At 40.6% G+C, this 24,339-nt stretch overlaps 1 protein-coding gene across 2 annotated transcripts in view; it reads right to left on the bottom strand.

The window, feature by feature from the left end:
- Positions 1 to 5,091: 5,091 nt before the first annotated feature.
- Positions 5,092 to 24,339, bottom strand: part of CHAT (choline O-acetyltransferase) — a 36,565-nt gene continuing 17,317 nt past the window's right edge. Inside the window, exons 8-15 of one of the 2 annotated variants that reach the window (XM_042792263.1) lie at positions 23,667 to 23,836; positions 21,936 to 22,036; positions 21,612 to 21,740; positions 20,309 to 20,431; positions 17,952 to 18,093; positions 14,861 to 14,923; positions 10,732 to 10,869; positions 5,092 to 9,036 (exon numbers count right to left, since the gene is read on the bottom strand). In XM_042792263.1, the coding sequence (XP_042648197.1) occupies positions 8,767 to 9,036; positions 10,732 to 10,869; positions 14,861 to 14,923; positions 17,952 to 18,093; positions 20,309 to 20,431; positions 21,612 to 21,740; positions 21,936 to 22,036; positions 23,667 to 23,836 (1,136 nt within the window). In that variant the 3' untranslated portion in view covers positions 5,092 to 8,766. Of the gene's footprint in view, positions 9,095 to 10,731; positions 10,870 to 14,860; positions 14,924 to 17,951; positions 18,094 to 20,308; positions 20,432 to 21,611; positions 21,741 to 21,935; positions 22,037 to 23,666; positions 23,837 to 24,339 lie in introns of both variants that reach the window. The other variant, XM_042792270.1, reaches the window with a different exon arrangement.

The raw sequence follows: 24,339 nt of genomic DNA, 5'->3' as shown, positions 1-24,339 counted from the left end.
GGTCAGAAATGTCCTCAGAGTGATGTTAAAGAGGGCATTGAACACAGCAAAACTAAAACTTTTTTTAAAAAAACACAACTAGTCACACTGGTGAGTTCATCTGCCTGGAGCATTTCCATTGATGTTCATGGCGTTCCATGCTCAAGAGGTCTGGGGAGCTTAGTCTTCTATTTTTTGGGAGTAAATTCTGTCCAGAACTAACATTATTTAAACTAACTTGGTCTAATTAATTTGCATTTACTTAAGAGGCAAACAACCAATTTACTGCCAGAGCAGAAAGCCATTTGTTGGTGTCCCACTGACAACTGCCGTCGGGTGGGTTTTTTTAAAGCCCCTCCCTGTGCCGAGGGCTGCTCTGGAGCTGGAGGCTGGAGCTGGGCTGTGGTGCAGGACAGCCTGCCCAGTCCTTACCGGGTCAGGGTCACAGCGAGGTGTGAACTCACTCACTGCTCTCCGGAGCAGAAATAAAGCAGGGCAGGTGCTGTAACCCCAGTCTGCTGGCTATGTGAACGTCTGCTGCAGAAAGGGCCTTTGTTATCTCTGCCAAGCTTAATTGTATTGATCTTCTCAATATGGTTCGGTCTGAATGTTCTCACTTTCTAATCTTGTTATATCAGAGTTGTAGAAAGCAAAAATATTTCAGTCTTCTAAAGGGACAATAGAGTTTCTGCTTTGCTTGACTTTGAGTATTCTTTTTCTCACTAAAGAATATTGTTTTAATGCCTCTGTTATCGACAGGTCACTGGAAAGGGACTGTATTTGGACACAGTGATAGTGTTATTTCAATGACACTTTTGTGTTGGACCAGTATCACTGTAAATGTGGTTTGGTTATGTGTAACTGCAGCTATCTCCCTGCAGGTTACAGCTGATAGGAGTTACAGGGTGACAGGATTTCTCTGTCTTTTGTTTTATGCTGGGCAGCCTGTCTGTCCTGCCACTACACTAGAAACTGCAGCTTTGCTACTGAGGGCTTCTGAGCCTCAACAAATGCGGCGTTTCTTTGGTCACACCGCTCCGTTAGGATGCAAAGGCTAACCACTTATTTCTTCAATAACTAATTATGAGCCGAACTGAAAATTGCTCAGGGTACCAACGTTCTGGCATGTGATTATTTGCAAACTGCTGAATTTACCTGAGTCAAAAGTGTTTTTAAAACAAAGTTGAGGTTGAGAGTACACGCTGACAAAACAGAAGCAAAAAAGAAGCTTCATACTCTAGTTATTATGGGGATGGAAAACAGAGAGGAAAAGGCAGCATTACTTTTGAGATACTTTTGGAATACCAGTTGTGGTAACCCGGTCAGCTTTAATCCCGATCTTATGCTATGCTAACTTCTTTTTCTCTGTACCTTTGGGCTGTGTCTAACGATACAGAAATGTTCTCTGAGACATTCATGGCCAAGAGAACAGTGGAACTGGCACATCTGTATGTATGAGTTGATCGTCAGCTATGAATGACTTTGAAATTATTATCTTTGACATAGGAAACTTTCTAAGAGTTGAAAGAATTAAAGATATCAAGGAGTTTCATTCTTCTTTTAATTAAAAGCAAATTATTAGAACTACATACAAATCACAGTTCTATATGAATTTGTAATATTCAGGATGGTAACATATGACCGGTTCTGGAAAAGGTGGTATATCCTTATTTGATTGATACATGGGAGTAACAAGTAAGATTATCTAGAGCTTCATTAAGAGACCTAGAAGTGTAAAGAACCAACTGTATCCTGACATTTCGAATACCTTTGTAATGCAAGTAAATTGCCTGACAGAAAACCAAGGTAAAAGGGGGGAATGCATCCCTGTAAATCAGTAAGCATTTAGCACTGTTTTTCTGGCTTGCCATCACCTCCTAAAGGAAGAAAACACAACTTACTAAGTATTTGCAAGTAAATTTTATTCTTATTTTACATTTCTTACCCTAGCATCTATATTCCTTTGCATTCTCTCTCACACTACTTGGTCCCAGGTTGGCTCTACCCTCCGCTTAGCTGTATAATCTGAGACTGATTCAGGTTTGATCTGGATTTGAAACAGATCAAAAAGTGAATGCAGCAGTGCAGGTGGTTCAGCAGACAGCAGCATGATCTATTAGCCAATACCTCATTGTCTAGTGTAGGTCTAGGATTGGGACTCAAAAAAAAAAAAAAAAAAGATACTTCATTGGAAGAAATTTCCAACTGGAACCTCCCAGTTCCTGGCCTCTCTGCCTTCCTTGCAGGAGGGTGAAACCAACTGCAACTCTGCAACTCCTGTCCCCACCCCTAGAGAGGCTGTTGAAAAGTGGGGAGGCGAGAAGCAGTGGCTTTCAGCCTTTCTCTGGAAGCCACTTGCACAGGAGATAAGAAAACTTGAGCCCTGAACTCCTTGCCTCACCTTCATCAAAAAAATTATTAAAAAATTACTCACTGCAATGGTACTATCTGTGTTTTGCTGGGGGCAGAGGAGGGGAAGAAAAAAAACCCCAAAAAACGAAGGCCCAAGCAAACAAAAATGTTTGCTACTTTGAAAGCAAAAGGATGCCCGAATACCTCTGTGGACTGAAACCTAGAAGATTTTCTTGTGATTGTGTGCTAGTGCATGCAGGAAGACCCCGAACGGTGCTCTCCCAAGCATGGCCTTAACTCCCAAACCATCCTCTCTTCCTGACTGTTCCCTTCAAACTGCCTCATATATAAAGGACTGAAAAGCTTAAAAGTGTTAATGTTGACAGAATCTGGACTGTTTATGCCTTAGGAAGCACTCATTTCAAAATGTAAGTGCTTTCAGCAAGAGGCTGCGATGAATAGAACTCTGTACTTACCAAAATCCAGGTCATTCATGTTGCAGTGAAATAGCCTCCCCATTTACCACCAACTCTACCGCATTCCGGTCTGATATCTCTCCCAGAATAAGCTGATGTCCATCTGCCTGCAGGACTGCTGGAATAGGGCAAAGAAGCAGTGGCCAGTGTTGTATTTGCTTGGTTTCCTATGAACTCCAAGTATATCTAAGTTTTAGCACTTATGAGGGCAAGGAGCAAAAAACAGTGTTAATGTAGCTAAGTGCTGCACTGGCTGATCTCTGGCTTCACTATTACTACATTAATGGATCTCCTTTGAATGAAGCCTCCACCCTCTGTCATTTCTAGCTCTAGCGGTAAAAGGCAAGAAATTCATTATGTACTTGTATTTGCTATTAATTGGCACAGTAGCTGTAAGAAATTCAATGTATTTATTTGTAAGTACCATGGAATAAGTCTAAATTCAAAAGAAATCTCCAATAAATGTTAAAATGGTGCTACAGAACAGCTGGAACATTAAGTGAACAACCTTGATAACCCAATTGTTCACTGACGCATAATTAATTTTGCTTCTGTTGAAAGAGTAATTCCTCAGGATGTTAAAGACTTGAGATTTTGTGGAGCTGAGGATCAAACCAGAAGGGACAAAATCCTCTCTCAACCCACATATTTGTTTAGATGAATTAGGTGCTTTTTGAGTTTATTGTGGTACATTGTATAGTGTTGTAAATTAATCAGAACTGGGGAAATGCCCAATTCCAGCAACACACACATGCCATGTGCTTCTGCCCTGACCCCCATAGATTTTAACTGGTTTTAATTCATCCTATTCTATTGATTTGTTTTGCAAGGCAGAAGCAGAATTCTGTATAGTCAAACATTCAGAGTCTCACCTTCCTAGGTTTGTATCAGCTATGTGTTCAGGCTGCGGCAGCGTACTGACCAGTACACATCAGTCATTTTGGCAGGTGGAGGTACCACTCCCTCTACCCCAGTTCCGCTGTAGTGTCTTCCAAGGGTTGGCATTTCTCAGACATTGAACCTAACAGTGTCCACCTGCGAAAGCTCTTTGCAGCATTTTAATTCAACTTGTTGAAAAACTACAGAAAGAGGCTGAGGAAGGAGTCTGGTTCATAAAGCAGCATGCTTTCAGCTTCTGCTGCTGTTTTGTCATCCTTATCAGACAGCTCTCCCTGCTTTCTAGGAAATGTTAATGGCAATCTCTGACAAATAATTCACATTCATAAAGTGGATGAGAGATGACATCTCAACACTGTTGGCTCCAGATTATAAAAAAAAGCCTTACTAGTTTCCCTAGATTGAGGCCCTGTCTGTCTCAGTCCACATCGGGTAGGTTGCAGTGATCTAGCAACCCCAGTAAGCGAAATTGAAGGAGTTGCCAGTAGCCTTTATATTTCATTAACTCGTGCTCTTTCTAAGTTTCCAGTGTCAAGCAAACAATGGTTTATCTGATAGTGGGTTTATCGATCCTTTTTTTTTTTTTTTTTTACGCATGAATTTTTATTATGTAGCCTCTTGCAGCTGGAAAGCATTGGGAGGAAAACCGTTGCCCGTTCCCTAATAAACAGAAAATAGGCTACACCAATCCTTACTGCGTGATCAATCAGAGATTAAAAAAAAAAACCTAGCTGCATCTTCTGTGGTCACGGCAACTTTAGGCACGGAGAGCAGATTTCTCTAGCTCAGGGCCCCCCGCCCGGCGGGACCGCGGGGCTGGCAGCGACCCCAGCTGCTGCGCTTCACAGCGGAACTGGAGCTTAAACGTTCCCAACCACCACGAGTTTACTCCAGCCTGGGCTGTTAACGAGGTCTGTGTAGCTGGGAAAGGAAAAGGCAGGCACACGGCCCTACGAGCGGATTTTAGGAGACGGGGAAGACGGGAGCGCCCGTGCTTTGGCTTCCCGCGGCGCGTTTCAGGAGCAGCTCGCCTCCCTCCGCACGTAACGCAACGGCCGTGCGGCGCCGAGACCCTGCAGCGCGCCGTGGCCACGGAGGAGGCCACGGAGGAGGCCACGGAGGAGGCCACGGAGGAGGCCACGGAGGAGGCCAGGGGGGCCCGAGCCTGCAGCGCGGCGGGCGGACCCCCCCACCCCCGCCCCCTCAGGCCCGGCGCGCGGGAGGCACCGCCCCGCCCCGTGCCGCTCGCGCCGCGGCCGTTGGCAGCCGTTAGCGGCGCCGCCCCATCTCCCCCTCCCCTGAGGGGGCGAGCGGCGGCGGCGGGAACCGGCCCGGAGCGTCCCCCGCGGCGGGGCGGGGGGCTGCCCGTCACAAAAAGGCGACAAGATTTTTTTCCTCTGGTAGTTTTTATTTGCGGTGCGGAGCTCCGTCTTTAAGCTGAATTCGTGTTACCGGCGTACGCTTCAGGTGGTATATATTAATATAGACAGATAAATATATTTCAGTAGAGCACAAAACATAACAGAAAGTGGTATAAATACACATTTACCCTTGTCATAAATCTATACTATTTTATAAAAATAAAAGTATCACTAAAATATTTTCATGTCTTCTGCAACTCCTACGCCAGAAGCCGTTCAGCTGTGTGGTCGCAACCGCGTCCTGCTCGGTTACAGATCGCACAGGGGCTCTGACAGCCCTCAGAGGAGCGAGGTCAGGTTCTTACGCCCTGGAAACACCACTGTTTTGGAGTCAAGTTGCTTTAACTTTTGCTCACTGTGAATATAGGAGTTCACAAAAACTGGCTTTTTAATTTCTACATCCCAGTACTGTGTGTACGTGAGTGCACACCTACAGAGAGAGTGAAACAATTACCTTCTTAAAATTCTCTTGCAGGGGGTTTGTATGTCCCTGGTCCCACCAAGAGGTCTCATTAAATCATTGCCACTTGTTACATTAATGTAGTTACGCTTAGTTTGTCAATCAAGATTTTCTCCCTTTTTATAATGTTCCATAGTTTTCTGGTTGGAAACATTTTAAAAGCTTCACGTTTGATTTCCGTAAGTGCATGTACACAGACTGTATATATTTAAACTTCAGAAGAGAACTTCATTTGTATGATACAAATAATTTTAAATAAGAACCTAAGAAAACTACCTACTCCCTAAAATCCTTAATAGATGCAGCTGCAGCATGGCATCATACCCCACAGGTGTAGCGAATTCTGTTAACTGAGAAGCAGCGCAGTCCCTTTACAAAGCTCCTGCTGGCAAACTGAGAAGTTTGTAATGCCCTGTGCTGTGAATTTTATCCATCTATAATTTAATCAGGACCCTCCGGTTTGAACATATCTGAACTGAGTCTGAAATTTCTTGAACAAAGTCAGGTACTTTGCAGATACTACTTTTATCATGGGTAATGGCTAAGCATATACACAAATGACTTCCTCTGGAGGGACTGAGTTCATTGAAGCTGCTCATTTCAAGTATTTGGGCTGAATCCTAAAACCAGATCAGTAACTATCTAAGCTACAAGTATGGAATGGTTAGCTAAATAAATAGGAAGTATGGGTGGTCACTGGTTTCTTCCTCGAGTAAAAATACAGTGTCAGTATTTTCCACCACCAGTATTTCCCAGTGTTGGAGAGTCCAGAGTACCTGTTATGGCAGCTGTAGACAAGTAAGGGGCTCTTAATGATAAATTGGTATAAAATTTCAGGTGTGGGTGGAGTTTCTGCTTAAATTCTCAGTGACTGTGTGTTGAGTATTGTCTGAGCTACTGTTAAAATTCCAGCCAAAGAAGTAAAAACATTGGTAATATTTGAAAATAAATATCAGTACTTATAGAAATAGGAAAGCAAAATAAAACTATACATTTCATTAGAAGCAAATTAATAAATAATCAAATAACTATTCACAGCATTTTTATACACTTAAAATATGGTTATAATTTTAAACATACAATTCTATGAAAAAATCTTGAGATTGTAGTGCTTCTTTTACGTTAAAAATGCAGAATGCCTTTGTAGTGACAAGAGACAGAACAAAGCAAAATTACTGGGAATGTTTCAAAGTAATTTTCATAATTATAGTACAAGAACAATTTAAAGTCATATTTTGAATAGTATATTCATTAAGTGAACATTTGGTTTGACTAACAGTTTTCTTGATTTTTTAAAAAATTTATTTTACATTTTGACTTTGGGGCAGCTTTTATGCCATAAATATTATTTATATAATCTAAAAATAGATTTCATCTTTGGTTTGAACCACAGCTCATGGAGTAATGAAAAAAACATATTTTTAAATTAATGCCTTAACTTTAAAAAAAATGAGCCCACCTCTCAATCACTGTAAATCATCCCAGTTGATTTGTTCCAACATAGCTGACTTGCTCCAACTGATTATCAGGCCCACTGTGCTTTCATATAGGGGGTTGTGGGTAGCCTTTACCAAGCAGACTGCTTAATTGTATGTATGCAACTCCAGAGAGGCAGTAAAATAAGTATGGACATACGCAATCTACTGAATCCATACCTAGAGTTCTTAGAAACGTAGCTGCACTTCTAGTTTATTGTAATAAATCTATTCTGTTTTTAGGCTTGAAAGTGCTTAAGCATGTGATTGTTCAGTCTACAAAGGAAGAAGAAACAGCTCCACTTCTCCACGGGTAAGCAAGCAGTTCCTGGCCAGGCTTCGAGTGTGCTCCAGCTCACCTAGCAAGGGACCTGCACTGGAGTTAGTAAGTAAGTGTCTTCAGTCAGTGAGTGAGTTGTGTTCTGACAATGATGACTGAACACCTCTGAGCGAGGCAACATATTTCAGCTTGAGAGAAAGTAACTGAAAATGCCAGTTCTTGGAAACAGTTTGTAGGAAATGAAAGAGATAATGGAAACCCCTCAGGATAACATTCACAGACCATGGGGATTACCAGATACTATATTACTTTCCTGATTGAATTTACTGTATATTGCAGAATATGATGTCCTACATCTACTATTAAAATATATAAAATATAAATCCCTCCGAAGTGGGGTGATGTAAAGCTGATATGAATATTAGTACTCTTAAACTGGTATTTATAGCTCTAGCTTGGAGACTTCCTTATATTGCAAGTTTGCCTCTTCATCCTAGTTATTTATTGCTCTTTGATTTTGTATGGTTGCATACACTCTCCTGCTAGTCACAGTGACTAAATTCATTCCTGTGCAAACAAAAAAGGTCTTAAGTAGGACTGGATTGCACTTATGCTTTGTGTTTCACCTCTCTGTCAGACTGGATTTTGCTCACTGATAGAAAGAAACAAGTCAATTCATGACGGACAAAATTCTCCCAGTTCTCTGTGATGGATCTTATCTCCAATATGCTGCTTTTAGAATGGGACTGTGCTTGAGGCCAGTGCAAGCCAGAATAAAGGCTAAATTATTTTTGCAGCATTTTTGAATTGGGGGAACATGCAAACACTAGTGTAATCTTCCCAAACTGTTTGTGGAAATATACAGTGACTACTCTTAAAAATAATCTGTTTTTCCCATGTAGCATGGTGGTATTAAATACTCTTCATGCAAATTTTCAGGATTTAATGGCATCAGTCTATTATTTATAATGTCATTCTCAAGTTTCCCAATAGGGGAAATCTCTTTTTTTTTTTTTTTTTTTTTCCATTACATGCAAATCTTGCAGAAATAGATGTGAATATTTTAGAACTACTTGCAGGGAATATTAATTAACTGGTGTGCCTTTAGTATTTCATTTATGTCATCTACAAACTTACTCAGTTTCTTAGGTGATAAAATAGCATGTTTGTGGTTAGAAATGATAGTACAACACATACTCGTCTTACTTCCTCCTTCATTCCAGCCAGCGAGACTAAACCTTTTTTGCGGATTCTCAAGCAGGCAACGGTAGATTTAGTACACACAGAGTTTTAAATGTTGGCAACAATGTAAAACAAATGACATTTTGGTTCTACACTAATATATTACTAGTACTATCTTGCCTTTGAACAACTATGTCATTGTTTCTTCACAAGGTGGATTCAGGAGAATAATTCCCACAGCCTCTTAGAGTTTGCGGTCGCTCTGCAGCTGTGTGGCAGCTTCTTGTTTAGCAAGAGGTTTTGACGTAGTAGAATTGCATCTGCTGCACAGATCTCTCATTTCTAGGAGACTTTCTTCCACAGCTTTTGCAAACGCATCTGAGGAGGTTTCTTTACAGTCTTTAAAGCTTGAGATGCAGAATAGTATATGCTCTGGCTGAGGGTTATAACATGTTCCATAACCATTGGGCACCACAGGCCCATAGCAGCAGAACATTTCCATAGTGGTTGGAACCTGGTTGCAGGGAGAAGGTAAGGAGTGATCTCCAATTAATCAGGGCACCCGAAATCAGCTAGTTTGGAATGAGGAAAAAGATAAACAAATGCTACAAAGGCTGGAAAGGTGGTGAATCCCCCCTGTAGAATAACACTTCCTTCAGAAGTCCAGACCTAGAGCTGACACTCAGAAGGTAAAAGCTGATCTCAGTACAGAACTTGGTTGCTCTGTTTGTTTGACACTGAAAACTGGTATTGTTTGAAGTGGTTATAATGCATTTCTTTGCTCACTTTATATAGATCTTTAATAGGAGTAAGCTTTGTTACTGATACGGAATTTTTAAGGCTGTATGTAATTCTGATACATAAAAATCTGATACATAAAACTTCTCTAAGGTTTTTAATTTTTTAAGGTTATGTTAAGCTTGTAATGTGAAGACTGTAATCAATTATAGAAAGCAGTATTGTCCATTTCTAATAATCATTTATAATTGTGATGTTGTATAAAAATGTATTTTAATGCATCTAGGTGCTATATTTCTATTACACCTCAGTTTAATCATGGCATAATACAGGAGTGAAACATTTTCTCCTGCAGAAAACAAAAGATGTGTTAGAAATCTATATGTTTCAGACTTTGTGTACATGGGCCTTCACAAATGACATTTGGCTTTTTAATGGTGTAGAACAAGCCATTAGTCCTGCTAATAGAGCCATAGAATTGTCAGATAAATTTGCTGTGCAACAGCCGAAGGCCATAAAGCTATTCAGAAGCACTCTTTGCTCATGGATAGTTTCTTGGAGAATTTATGTAGTAGTATGTTGGTTACATTCACTCGTGTCTGAAAGCCTAAAAACATTATGACAAGATAAAATTACTTATTAAGGTTTTATGCTGTAGCATGATATTATAAGGCTCTTTTGTTGCATAGTTCCAATCTGCAGTTGGGTTAGTGTTTCAGTAAATGTACTCCTACAAAGATGTCTTCTTTCATTAGGACTGCTACTATGTGCAATGAAACGTTTAATTTTTAGGCTGTATGATATAAGGATGTTTCCTTATTCAGAACATTAAATATAGGAAGTGTTGACTGTTAGACTATCTTTGTATAGTTGCAAATAACTGTAAATCCACAAATGTCTGTAAATGTCTAAAATATCCATAAATCCAAGATGCATGCCTGCATAGGTTGCAGTCTTCCACTGAATAACTGAAGGCACTCGAAGATTTCAAACACAGCTGCTTTTAAGAGTAAAATTTCCTCATGGCTCTTGGCTTTTGTTTTTCAAAGTGGCAGCCTGCCTGGCTTGTGGCTATACTGTCACTGGAGTAAGGAATTCTCACTAGAGCTGTCGCTTTAGGGGAAGGAGGAGAAGAAAGGGAATGGGAAGATATGTAGTTTGGAAAGTGAGGAAACACTGAGCCCTCATGCAAATTTTACTGAGTTTGTGTGCATTTCCAGAATTTCTGGGAAGGGCTTTGACATGTTGCAAGGGAAGTCATAACTTCAGTCAGTATGTACTGTGCAGAATGAACGAAAACTGGATTAAAAATCTGGAGAATTTTGCAGACTTCTTGACGGTTCTTCATGGTACCAGCTTTTTTTTTTTTCTTTTTTTTTTTAACATTGTTCTCGCTGTGAGCTACAAGGTCTGGCAGAACACAAATGAATTAGCCTTTGCCTAGCAACATCAATGAACAGGAGAAACTCACCTGGCTGGTTGAGAGGATGAATCGATTGCTTGTCAAATATGTCTCATCTGTAAATATCTCTGGCAGTTCCTTCAAGTGTTCCCGTGCCACCTCTCTGAGCCCTAGCAGATGATTGTCTATTGCCATTCCAGTAATAGCCTGTGTACAACATGATAAGACACCAGCATTTAACTGACTATAGAGACATTTCCTTGGCTGTGTCTTGTTTTCTGGTCAGAGTTGATGAACTTGGTTTGAGTGATGTAATGCCTGTAATGTTCAGATATTACTCTGATGATGTATTTTGCTGATGATCAGTATCTATAAGTTCATACGGTGCTCTGAAGATGTAAAAATGAGGAAGGAGATGGTCTTGATATGTATTATGTGCTGATATTATCTGGCGTTCCGGGTGTTCATAATCTTTCAGAGCTGATTATCATGGGCTGGGCTTCCAAAGCTGCTGAGGGGAGCATATGGGACACCAGAAATCTCTAAGTGTGTTTTGGAATTTCCTGTGCATCACTTGGATTATATTTCAAGACAGGAGACTCCAAAACACCTTCAAACTGGAACAAAATAATCTTTCATTGCCTTGCTCCCTGCGTCTCACTCTGGCAGGTAAAGCAGATGTCATTTCATAGAATTTAGATCCAAAGATCTGACAGATGTCTGCAACAGATCTAACAATGATCACAGAATAACAGAGATTTGCCAGTGGTCTATCACAGATCTACTAGTATATCCCACCACTCAAGAAGAGTGGGGTTAGGGACACAGATGCCTTCTCAATTTGATTCACTGCCCAAATATCCCAATTTCCCCCACCTCTCCCTGTGCTGGCTTCATTGCAGAGCTGGATTATGTCAGGAGCAGTCATTACTTTAACCCTCACTCTGGTGAGGAAATTGAAAACAGTAAGTGTAGGACAGGTACCATGAGTCTAGCATAAAATTAAGGTTTAGCAAAGGAGAATAATGTGCTTGACAAGCAAGAGACCTACAGCAGTCTACTTGCCATCCTGCTTGCCTGTGTCTCTGCTCACCATCATCCCCAGCGCAGAACCAGACGTGCTTGCCCCCAAACCCTGCTCCTGAGTGTCCCCAATTTCCTCTCCTGTCTCACAGTTACAGGCGAGGCAATGGGCAGCATGTGCAGGGGCTGAACGTTAGCAGCAGGGGGCCAGCTAGCCAGCTCACAAGTACTGCTGAGCCTGCAGGAAGTCTTTCTGCCATGAGCTTGTTATGCTTGGGTCTCTCTGCTCTATCCAGCTACATAATGCTATAGACTTAATGAATTTATTAGCTTTAAGATCTTTGCCCTGCTAGCAAATGTGATTGAAGATGGCTAACAGGATCAAAAGTCAGTAGTGGGAGACGGGCAGGCATGATAGTTAGATTTTTGTTTCTTTAGGAAACCAAATCAAAATTTGTTCCAAGGCAGGAATTGCCTCAGATTAAAATGTGCATTTAAAATCCTTCAGTCTAAATTTATTCTAGCTGGTGAAGAGCACTGATCATGGGGAGTGAGCTGTAGCTTGTCCCTGGTAACAGGCTGAAATCATGTAGGAAGAGAATGCTGAACAAGGGACATTGTACTGCACCAAGAGCAGAACTGATATCCCTGTGGCACAGGCCCCTTGTAATGAGGGAACCAAGCAACCTGAGAGAAGGCAGCACAAGCTTGGTTTTCCTCTTAAGGGGAGAATTAAAAAAAAAACAAAAAAAAAAAAAAGAAAGAAAAGCACAAGTTTGCTTTTCCTCTTATGAGAAGAATCATTTTAACCACTAAGTAGTGCCTGAAGAAGGGGGCTGGGAGTGCATAGTCTTACTTGGCTTATTAAGGAGTAGGCACCCATTGGTAAAGGGGCTATTTGCTCGTCAACCCAGACCGAGCAAGGATGCTTGCAAAAAAGTAGCATACATCAGGGTAGCATTTACATTGTTTTTCCCATAGAGGGGAACTGACTTGATAATCAAAGCAAATATTTTGCTATCACACAAGATTTATAAGGCTGTTAGCAATGACATTTTTGCAACATAGATCAATGTCATGTCTGAAGAGAGGCCGAGACAGGCTAACGAAATAAACTGTGAGTCAACGCATAGGAAAAAACTGTGCTAAATTGAATTTTAGAGCTCCACATTTAAGATAGCAATGCTACTAGTAAGCCCTAACAAGGGGAAATAAAATCATTAAATTGCTTTCTGTTTTATGAAGTAGATTTTTTGTTTTCCTTAGGAGCTATTACATTTCAGTCTGTTACACACAATTTAGTCAGACCATGTAAGTCTTGCCTATAGTTTAAAGGCACAGCAATTACATTCTGCTATTTTGAGAAAGAAAGGGGAGCTTGGTGAGTAGAAATACCTGGAGACCTTTTTAAATTTAAAGATAAATTAATTTTCTGATGGTGATTTTAATATTTTCCCATGAGCTAGAGTGGAGGCTGAATTTTATAACAGTTTCTGGAACTGAAATGATTTGGAGGGGGCATTTTATGGAAATTTGTTCTTTTTTTTTAAAAAAGAGATGTTGTTCAGAAATTCCATTGATTGTGACCTAGTAGACCTACACTATGTTGCATTAATTGTGAGGTTACCCTGAGAAGGTTCAGGTGACACAGTTGCCCTGAAGACTTGCCTCTGCTTTACAGACGAGGTGGAGTCTCAGCTTCTAAGATGTGAGTTCCCAGCACAAGGCTTGAAACACAAAACTGTTTTTCTTCCCTGTTTCTTTTGTTTCATGGTCTTAGGAATAAGTCCTGCCTGAAAACAACACATCACTTCTCTAGTGCTCTGAGTATACCTTTGAAACCACCTCTGGAAATTAATGATTTCTTTAATATTATGAATATTTAAACAGTAATCAGCAATGTGAATTTGTTAGGCAATGGTCTGAGGCAAAACCATAGGTAGCAAACTCACTTAACATAGCTGGTTATTAACATTTATTAATTTCATGAGTGGCTTAACTTAGGTTGTTTGTACAGTAAGTCTGTACTTTGTCTTGGCACCGTGGGATGTAGAACATTACCCAAGCTGAATTGTCTCATTTTTAATCGAGAGAAAATAAGTTGTGTTTGATACTAAACTGATTTCTTCACTGGAGGGCATCTCTTCCTTTTGTTAAACACTGCATTCAGGTCTTCAGAAGAGAACTTACTATAATAATTCCATCATTGTTGATGACCCTTATTAGAAATGGCACTTCAGAACACCAGAATACACTGGAATACCAGTCTGTCTGAGGATCAGGTGCCGGATAGGGACCTCTCTCTTCTAGGGAAGGGAAACATAAGTAAATGCATAAATGATTAATTTTAGGGGGTGGAAAAAAAGTTCCTGATGTGTTACAGCTGTCTTGAGCTTATCTGTAACGTTATAGCTTATGGGTCTAAGTCCTGTAAATTTGGGGGATCTGAATTTTGCAGCTGGAGTTTTCTCATGCATGATACACAGCAGTTAAGTTGGTTGCTTTTAAGCCTTGCTTACTTCTCATCCTGATAAGGTGCTCAGCTGTCCACTTGCCTGACTTCATTGCCACTTCTCTTGGCTATCTTCATGGGTAACATTTCATGTAGATCACAGAGCGCAGAGAATAAAGGCTTAATTCATTTGGCTACTGTTCTCCCTGGCAAACCTTTCAATATTTATTAAAAACCTTTATTACATTTTGATTGCAAGCTCTTTAAGATGGAGGCAATTTTTGAATTGCTAATTTGTATACCACCAATGTTAGTAGAATCCTTATTTGTGGCTGGGACTCCTAATTATGACACAGATATAAATCATAAATGTTTCACAGATGCACATTCCCTGTGAATATGTTGAATACAGAGTGTCATGTTCCAGGACAATTCCAGGTAAGAGAGATAATGCCCAAGAATGGCAGTTTTGCCACTGATATCTAATGCAGAATTTTGTTAGCTTGCTTTCCAGGAACTAATTTTTAAGTTGAGGTCAGTTGAACATGGCTATCTGGAGGGTGTTTGGGTCACTGGAAATTTTCATATGTGTGACACAACAGGTACATTCCTATTTAGAGATGCCTAGGTTTTCTGGTGCTTAAATAGTTAATGATTGTATCTTTGTACTTTTCTTGAAAAAACTAACTAGTCCTTATTCAGACAAAGCAGTGTTTTACTTACCAGAATAGTGTAATTAGTCTGAGCTGCAATTGCATCCTTAAATCTCTGCATCTTCTCAGAATCCTGTTGGGGGAATCAAAATATATTTGTTATTGAATAAACTCTCAAAGAAATAGCACCTTCCATCAATTAACCAGCAGCCAAACAGAAAGCACTCTCAAATGTCCTTTGCTTCTGGCTCACATCTCTTTATAAGTGAAAAGCTGTAGGGATTCAATGTCCTGATCAGTAACGGTACCTGGTTGTGCAGGGCTTGTACAGGTTTATTGGTGGTGGCTTGTCTGAAGTCAAGCAAAAACTTGCAGTTCCTTTCATGGATTCCTTCCATGAATTTTTTGGATGTAGATTATTACTAATTTAATCGTTCCATCTGAAGTAGGGAAAATAATTGCCTAGTGTAATTCAGTGTTTTCAAAACAGCCAGACAGTATATCTTCTCCAGAATGGTTTATCTAATGATAGTGATGTTAATGAAAGCCATTATTGATATTTTACAAGCCAGTCAAAAAATTACTCCCCTGTGTGAATCTGTGGGCATCTAGAATTTTCCAAGGCTGCTCTACCCTCCACAGATGCCTCACATTTCAGATAACAAGGTAATAAATTTTGACTCCTGTCAAATTACAACCTTTTATATTAAGGGAAAGATCCTAAGAAGTACTGCCCTGCTGTACATCAAGTCCAACACTGCAACTTTGGGAGACCCTGAAACAGCCAGAAATGACTGGGTCTCCAGATAAACAGGGAGCCTTCAGCTCCTATGGACGATGAATGATCTTTTGAACAAAGAATTAATTTTAGAAGCAATTCAAGGCCACCATGAGGGACCTTCAAAATACAGAGTCTGATATTTTTTCATAGGGCTAGAGCTAGGCCTTAGTTCCCTTATACAGATTAAATTACCAAATGCAGTCTTTAAATCTGATTAATTTACAGCTATTCAAGCAATCTCTGCAGTGTCAGTTGCTGCTTCTTTTACAGCAAGTGTCAAATGCATGAGATATTTCTCCTGCTAGAGAATCAATCTGACTCGATCAATCTTTGGTGATGGTTCATGCTATCATTTTTATTAGCATCAGATAGAAAATTGGTTTTAATTTGATTTGGATTAGTGGCTATTAGCAAACAATATTTTGGGGAGTTAAAGGCTACTTAAACCAGGTGATGCATCTATTTGTCCAAAAAGTAGAATTAACCCCTTCACACCCAAATGCAACCTGTAGGTCTAAAGAAATCACCTCAGAATAGGGTTGTGTTAAGTGAATTTTGTTTCTAATGATCCTGTGATAATAACATATATAGTTTTGAACTGAAGGATGAAGTTGTTCACATCAAAACACAGATTTATAAAAGTTCGTGGAAAAGAACAATCACAGGTGGGTTTAAATGTCCTTTACATCTCTCGGTGGACAAGAGGCCAGGAAAACTATCAGTGGATTGTTTTGCATTATGATGGCAGGTTTTTCAGGGGGAATGAAATCATTATTCTCCCTATTCACTACTGCCAAAGCATGCAATATAAAGATTTGGAGGCTGAGACTGAGCTCCCTCTAGACTTGCATGGCATTCTTTTGCTTGCTTGTGTGAAGCAGTACACTTTAGGATGCTGTGAAAGGTGGGAACAATCTCAGATTTGGGTTGTAAAATGGTGCAAAATGCTGAAGCTTTGAGAGAGCTCCAAAAGTCAGTAACTGTTGGAATAAGGAAGGTAGGAGGAGATTGTTGGAGGGAACAAGAAGGATCTGGCAAAACAATGTGCTAGAAGCAGGCTGGCTCCTCCTAGGTATAGTCAGCCTGCAGCAATGTGTGTTGGGGTATGCTGAACACCCAAGTGTGGAGGGGAAGGTGTGCATAGATGACAGCAGCTTCTAATGAAATGTGATTAGGAACTATGTTGTCTTCAGCAAAGAGAATTACTTCAGGTTTCCTCTGAGTTATCATTTTAACATGGAACTTATTTGAGTCTTGTTCATCATGAGCTAAGTTCTGGACATGGTAACCTAAGGGAGGAGACTGAAGAAGTAGTGGAGGAACAGAGCACTTCTCTGGACAGGTTTTCCTCAACCTCTGAGATATTGGAGCTTGGTTTACAATATTTCATTAATTTACACTTAATCTACAGCCCAGTAATACTTCTAGCAATGCTATGAGAGATTCTAAAGAACAGCCATGTGGGCTGTTGCCGCTGGAGTGGGCTCACTGTGCAAAACGATCTATATTGTGGCAGCATTTTGCATCTAAACAGCCACCTGGAAATTCCCTGTACAGCAGCGAAGTTCAGTGGGTGGAAGCAGCATACGGAGAGACGTTGAGGGAGGCTCTCCAGGGATGGTGCACGGGACAGTGCACAAAGCTGTTTGTGGAGCTATAGTCTCGGCTCTCTCAGCTGTACCTCTTTGTATCCCCATCTACTGTGTACAGTACTCAGGCTTCTGGCAAACAGATGGTGGTGTCTCAAAGAAAGACAATTAAATTTTTCTTTTTGCAGAATGATGTCAGGACTGTTTGGAGAGTTCTTTTATTAGCTCAATGAAGTTTTTTCATCATGAAGGTTCAGCCCCCTTGAGGATCCTATAAAACTAACTCCATTTGGTAGAAACATACCTTTAAAATGAAAAAGGTTGGCCAGAACATTTCCACCTTATCCAGCATGTGAATTGTATCACATCACACATTGCAATCTGCAGCAGAGCTATCTACTGCAGGGGACCTGCCAGCCAATTTCCCTGGTGTACCAGTATAATGATCCTGAACTTTGCATGTTCAACCTAGATCTCTCCAGGGAGCTGAATTTGGATCTGATGATAAGTTACCCAGAAGACAGTACTAAGTCTAAAATCAGATGGTTTGCTTCTTATAATGTCATGTTTAGGCCCCTCTGAATCTTTTGGATACTTTAATAAAAATGAGGAAATATTTGTATTTAGCTTAATGGTTGGTTTGCACAAAAAGCAAAATCCTGTAAGCCTTGCTACCCTGCCCTATGCCTTTGTTCTCTGTTAACAGTTAAAAAGTGAGAGATTGGGAATCATAAATGCATTATTTGCTTAGTGTTTTGCCAAAGAAGGAAGAGGGAGTCAGACCAACATACCGATAGAGCTGTCTTGTTATCAGTCATTGCCTTGACAAAAGCAAATGCTTCTGAGGTAGCAGACCTAATATTGTCAACTCTGCCCTCATCAAATCGGCGTATGGAAGCACTTTCGTAGGTAGGGACAAGTCTCCTGTGGCATCTGAGAGAATGAAGTAAGAAAAACAAAGAATAATTATTTTCAAGGAGTCATAAAGACCAAAAGAAATATAGGCCTGGTACGTTTTATTGTTACAGCCACGATTTTATTTTTTGCACAGTATTCATCTTAATGTTGATAGAATTCTATAAGAGACTTAAAAAAGATGGATGCTCATTCCTTTGTAATATGAGGAGTTGCATACAGCTGTGTACATTTTAGTTATGCATTGCTAGTAAAAAATGACTTGCTGTGTAAAAACAAGGCTAGTAAAACTAGAATTTACTGAAAGATCTCAAGGAATGTTTTATTTGTACTGCATCATAAAATAATTGTGTAATTAATCATTTACTTATGAGCTTGAAATATGTTTTATTTACAGCAAAAAAATGCACTCTGTGTATATATGAAAAATAGAAAACTAAAAGGGGATAAGGGTACTATTTGAGACTGAGCTGGAATTGAAAACCCACATAGGAAACAGAACAGAGCGTGAAGACTATTGTTTAATTTGGGTCTGGATATATAGCTACTATTCCTCGCTTCAGGAGACCTACTGTGCCTTCCAGTTGAAGCAGGGTCTCAGAATATAACTGTCCCCTAAAGGTTTTTGTTGGGATTTATATCATGGCTGGGATCCAGATGAAAATCTTGGACCAGGTCATTGTTGGAGTTTGGTTAATGGAATATGCAAAATGGATGTTTAACAGATATTAATGGAGTACGCAAAATGTGTTAGGCATCTCTGGTTTCAACTAGGAAAAGACCACTTCAGGATTTAATTTGACATAATAAAGAATTATTCGTGTTATAGACTGTTCTACAGGAAACCATACAACTGATCTCTAGCCTGGAGCATTAACTGTTCTGGCAATGTATAATGGAGCTTTTAACTTTGATAATACTATGGAAATTAGAGGATATTATCAAATCTTGGGATGTCTGTGAAGAAAGACACAGCAGTAGTTACTGTCCTGTGTAGGAACTCTGATCTGATATGCTGCTGTAGTATTTTTCCCTGTGAATGCTTTTTGCCCTGCAGTGTAAGGGATGCATATGTGGTAAGCTGTGGGCTACTGCCACAGTTCCTCCCAAGCTACCTGCAGGAGCAGGGGAGTTTTTCTGCCCCAGGGACTTGGACTCCCTAGCTGCTTCTGCTGCTGTGGGTGGCAGGGTTGTCTGCCACTCCCTGCCACGTCCCCTCGTGTTGGAGAATGGCTCAGAGACAAGGGTCCTGTGCCTTTAGCCAATAGATTGTAAGCCTGCATGCCTAAGTTGTGCCTTGTCATGTATTAAGAAAATCTTTGAACGAACGTTAGCGCAGGCTCTGCTCATACAAAAAGAAAAAGGGGAATTGTTGGAGAATGGCTCAGAGACAAGGGTCCTGAGCCCACCGAGCAATTGTACGATCAGAGCCTGTTCTAAGGGCTGATGCTGCCTCGCTGATGCTGGGCCTCACTAGGGTTTGCCTGCAGCTGCTCACAGCTGCTGATACATGAAGAATGTCAAGGACGCTTCAGCCCTGTGTACTGTGGTGTGTCAAAAACAGGTTAAGGGGAATTAGGAATAGTGGTCTGAGAAACCTAGTGTTATGGTAACGGTGGTCTGAGAAACATTGTGTTATGGTACTGTCGTGTATTGAAAACAAGTCAAGAGGAATTAGAAATAGTAGCATGAGAAACTTAGTGTTATGAGAAGCTTGTGCTGTTAGCTAACTGCAAGTAGGTGGACCGTGCGAATACGACCTTTAGAGCTTAAGCCAATCAGCTAGTGACTAGTAGGCATAATAATTATCATTGTCTGTATAAATATATGTACCCCGGACCAATAGACACACACATTGATTGATGCTCTATCTTCCACATTGAACCCGTCTCAGCGTGTCATTCGTCCGCGGCTCTGCACCCTCACCCTCTTCTCTGTGCCCAGCACAGGGACAGTTGTGGGGAGGGTACTGGCTGGGAATGGTGTGTGTGGGACATGGGGATGGGAAGGTAGAGCAAGGAGAGGGAAAGGGAGCTAAGGAAAAGAGTGTTCTGTCTCACAACCATGTGGCAATTTCTATCATGTCTGACCTACAGTCATTAGGCAAGATCACTCATTTCCATGCAGGAGGCATTTGTTTGGATGCTGAGATAAAAATGGACCCTCTGTATAAAAAACAAATTGTGAATCTCCTCTTGTGTTACCTTGTTCCTATGATTTGAATTAACCTTACCTGTAAAATGCCAGCTGCAGTGCTACTTGAATGTAGGCATCTGGGCTAATCTTTTGTTTCTTAATAAATTCCTTTCCATAGTTCTCAAACTTGTAGGCGATAAAGTCCAAATTTTCTACTATCCTGGAAAACAAGCAGAAGCAGTTACTGTGGGGGGAGGTGCAAGAATCTCATGTTTCATTTTCATTTGCAGGTAAAACCCAGAGATCACTTCCTGCCTGTACCCACTCAGAGGTGAGTGGGCTCCTGCTCTGCAGAGGCTCCTGGCCTTTGGTAACTTTTTCCTAGTCAGCAACTTTTATTAAAACAGCTTCTAGACTGGACTTGTTATCTGCAGCCTTAACATAAGCTGTGGCACTCAGGTCATTTGTGTAAAACTTTTTTTTTTTTTTTTCCATTAAAACCTGTTTCCACTCCTAAAGCCAAAGCCAGTGCCTCCTTTTTTCTGCTCTTGACAAACTTCTTTGAGATTTACTTGTGTAAGAAATGGATGAATTTAAAACCCGGTGAAGGCTGTAAACTCCTTGCAATTTAGAGGACTACTACCTTCATTTAAAAACAAAAAGGAATTACTCTGCATCCTGAATGTTTTCATATTGTCATGTATGGTTCTAGCCACTTTAAGGTTTCATCTAATGCAATCTTACCTTACTGCTTACATACTTACAGGTGATCATGCAGACAATATGTTAATTCTCTACAGAGAGATCACAGGCCTGAGTGTTAAGATGAAATAATTTGAAAACAAAACAAAACAAAACAAAACAAAACCTCTCATTGCCATCCCCACCCCCAAAGATCATGCAAATCTTTTACAGTCTGGAAACACAGTCAGAAAAACTAACCTTTGTAGGAGCAACATAGATGTAAACAAATTACAGCCCTGAATTCAAATTGCTTATTCAAACCAGTTGTGTTCTACTGTCCCATATGTGTATCCCCATTGCCCTGGCTTTGGCTTTAGTCAGGTCAAACCCGTAAAGACCATCCACAAAAACAGTGGACCTGCACTGTTTGCATCCTGTGCAAATAGGACTCAGGTGTTTTTCCAGTGGTCTTTAGCTTTCCCAGTATTTACATGGAAGGAAAAAAATGGCGATGCATTTCCTGAATACAGTGAAGTAGCTCCAGCCCATAAGGGTGCCATCCTGCAAAGACATGCTAGGTATGTCCAGCTTGCGAACATGAGGACAAGTGGGAGGGCAGGGAGAGCCCTCTAGGAGGAAACCCATGCCTGCACACAATGTACTGTGTAATTCCCAGCTTGCAGTCATTGTTGAGAAAAATGAGGCATCTGTTCTACCTTTGGAGTTTTTCTGCTGATGATGCCAAACGTGATTGAATTTCAGGGGAACATTTCCATCTTAGTCTCCGTGGAGCAGGAAGCTCGCTCACTGAATCAGCTCGGACTAATTTCTTGGAGCTTTCTTTCCTGTTAGTATGTGAGATAAAACTTATTAAGGTCACAGGAATAACCTATTTTTTAAACACTGCTTTTTTAGCAGGTAAATGACTGGTTTCCAACAGCTGTATGAGTCTCAGAGGCCCTGTGCTCCAGGGGGATTTTGCCGCTGGCAGCGGCTTCCCAGGGGCCAGAGTAGGTACAGTAGCTGTAAAGGGGACTCACATGTGCTTGAGCAAGTGTTCAGTGCACTGCACCAGTATGATGCCATCGAAAGGGGAATGCTCACACACAGTACCACAGACGCCATCTCTTCCTACCACAAACTAAGCAAGGAAAAGAGCAAGTGAAAGATATATAGCAAATAAATCATGTTCTGGGTAAGCTACCTATGATGGCAAACCAACAAAAGATGTCATTCTCCTATGGTTTTCTTATTGCTCACATCATGAATGTCGTTGACTTACAGATCAGTGGGTGACTTAAAGATTTATCGTGGGAGACTTTCTTGTCCTGTGAACGGTGTTGCATTGGATCCCTTTCATACTGCTATTTTGGACCGAGTCCTGCGAGAATGTAAATTTTTAGCATTTCTCATTTAGACTTTTCCCCCTACTTCTTTTGAAGTGTCTTTAGCTGGACTTCTCCCACTCAGCTCACTCAGTGCATTTGTATCATGCATATGCATCCTGCATCCCTGGTTCCCATGTGGTTTTCACAGAGTAAGTGTGTGATGCAAAAATTTTACCTGGATGTTTTCTGATGTCTTATTGCAAAGTTGAAGAAGAATATGGAGAGAAAGAACAAACCCTATTGTGAGAATGACTTCCTAAATAATCTGTGTTTGTATGAAAGAAAATGGGATCTTTTTTCCCTAAGAATTTCTCTTTGCCTTTGAACTACTTCTGGCCTGAATACATCTGGACAGATGAAGTTCTCCAATACACTATGCAAATATTTTTGCTCTCTGTTACCTTCTGATAGTAAACAAACAAAAAAAAATTCTTGTTTATTATCATCTGCTTGAAACATCTCAACTAGTGGCCCTGTAAATAACAGAGGATTCTAACTAAAGACAAATGGTTTGTTCTTTAAAGACACAGCACTGGATTCTGCTAATAATATTATTTGCAGTGGCATAAATCAGGAATGACTACTGAAATGCATTTGCACTGGGGTAAGGCAGTGCAAGTGAAATTAGTTTAGTGTTTTTTTTTTTTTTCATTTTGCTGTTCTTAGATATGGCAAGAACAACAAGCATTGAGCAAGTAATGTATCAGGTTTTTTTAATTTTTCATGAGGTGTCAACATTGTTGACAGTTGGAGATTAATACATTGCTTCACCCTGGGTTTATTACAAAACATGAAAATAACAGTGTGACACTTTCAAATATGACAATCAAAATCTGATTGGGAAAAAGGTTGGAGAAACCACCGCTTCCCAGAAAGCCTCAACAAGGATGTCATTAAATGAGTAAACAGTCTGTTAAGTGAGAATTTAATACTAACTTAAACACATGCTAAATTATAAGCAGCAGTATTTCTAGGATATCAGGAAAACGTATGAGAAAACAGAGAAAGCTATTGTGCCTTTCCTTATTGTTCTGGGGTGCTAGTCCAGCACTTTTATTTCATTTGATTGAGTGTAATTTTTTTTTTTAAAAACCACGTCTACCTATCTGTGTACTTGTCTACCTTCTCAAGTGCAAAGGGCAACTTCAGGGAAGGGGAAAGCATAACCTGTGTTGGAGAAGGCCCCCCCACTGCCAGCAAGGCGGTAGGTCTGCTTTCCCTGCCTTGCGAGGAACAGTGCTGCTCCCACCAACCCTGCCTTGACAGATGCTAACACCACCCTCCCCTCTTTCTCCCACTTGATTCTAAGTGGTCCCCACTATAAGGGCAACTGGAGTCCCTTGCCATGTTCAAATAATATCACAGTACTCTAAGGTTTTTTACCTGCATTGGTTTGTCATACCACCGATTGGCCCCGTTTTTATGGTAGCCTCCCCCATGCAGCAGCTGCAATGCCATGTTTGTATCATTGAGATCCACCCCGCTTGGGCTGTCCAGGCACACCAGGCATATGCACCGTTCAATCATGTCAAGAGAGTCGCGGTTAGTAGAGTCTGGAGATAAAAGAGTGAAATGTTCACATCCTCTTACCTGTAGTGCAGGACTGGCTGCAGGACTGGCTGGGGAACCCTGCTGCCTTGGAGAGCATGGAAGATCTGACCCTGGCTCTGCAATGAGCTGGTGTCTGCAGAGCTCTCTCAACAGCAGAACAACTTGGTGCAATGAAATGTTACACCAAGGCATTCATTCATGTGTTAACTTTTGCAATATCTCTGTGTATCTTTCATATGATTCAATAATATCCACTTTTTTTTTCTGCCTTTCATTTCCTGAAGTAATTATATTACAAAATAGATCTGTTTTACTCTTAAAGCCAGCAATGCTTACTTATTTTATATATAACAGTTACAGAGACGACAGGTGGAAAATAGAGAATTTCAGAGCTCATGCTATTGCTGCAGTGCTGCAGTATTCTGCTCTAGAACAGCAGACCCTATACTGGTTTTAGGCTGTTCTCCCATTAAAACCCTTTTCTGGACCAGGAACAGCAAGGCCA

The sequence above is a fragment of the Tyto alba genome, unplaced genomic scaffold, assembly GCF_018691265.1.
Source record: "Tyto alba isolate M040663 unplaced genomic scaffold, T.alba_DEE_v4.0 Super-Scaffold_1, whole genome shotgun sequence".
In the NCBI taxonomy this organism is placed as follows: Eukaryota; Metazoa; Chordata; class Aves; order Strigiformes; family Tytonidae; genus Tyto; species Tyto alba.
This window is presented reverse-complemented; position numbering and strand designations above follow the sequence as displayed.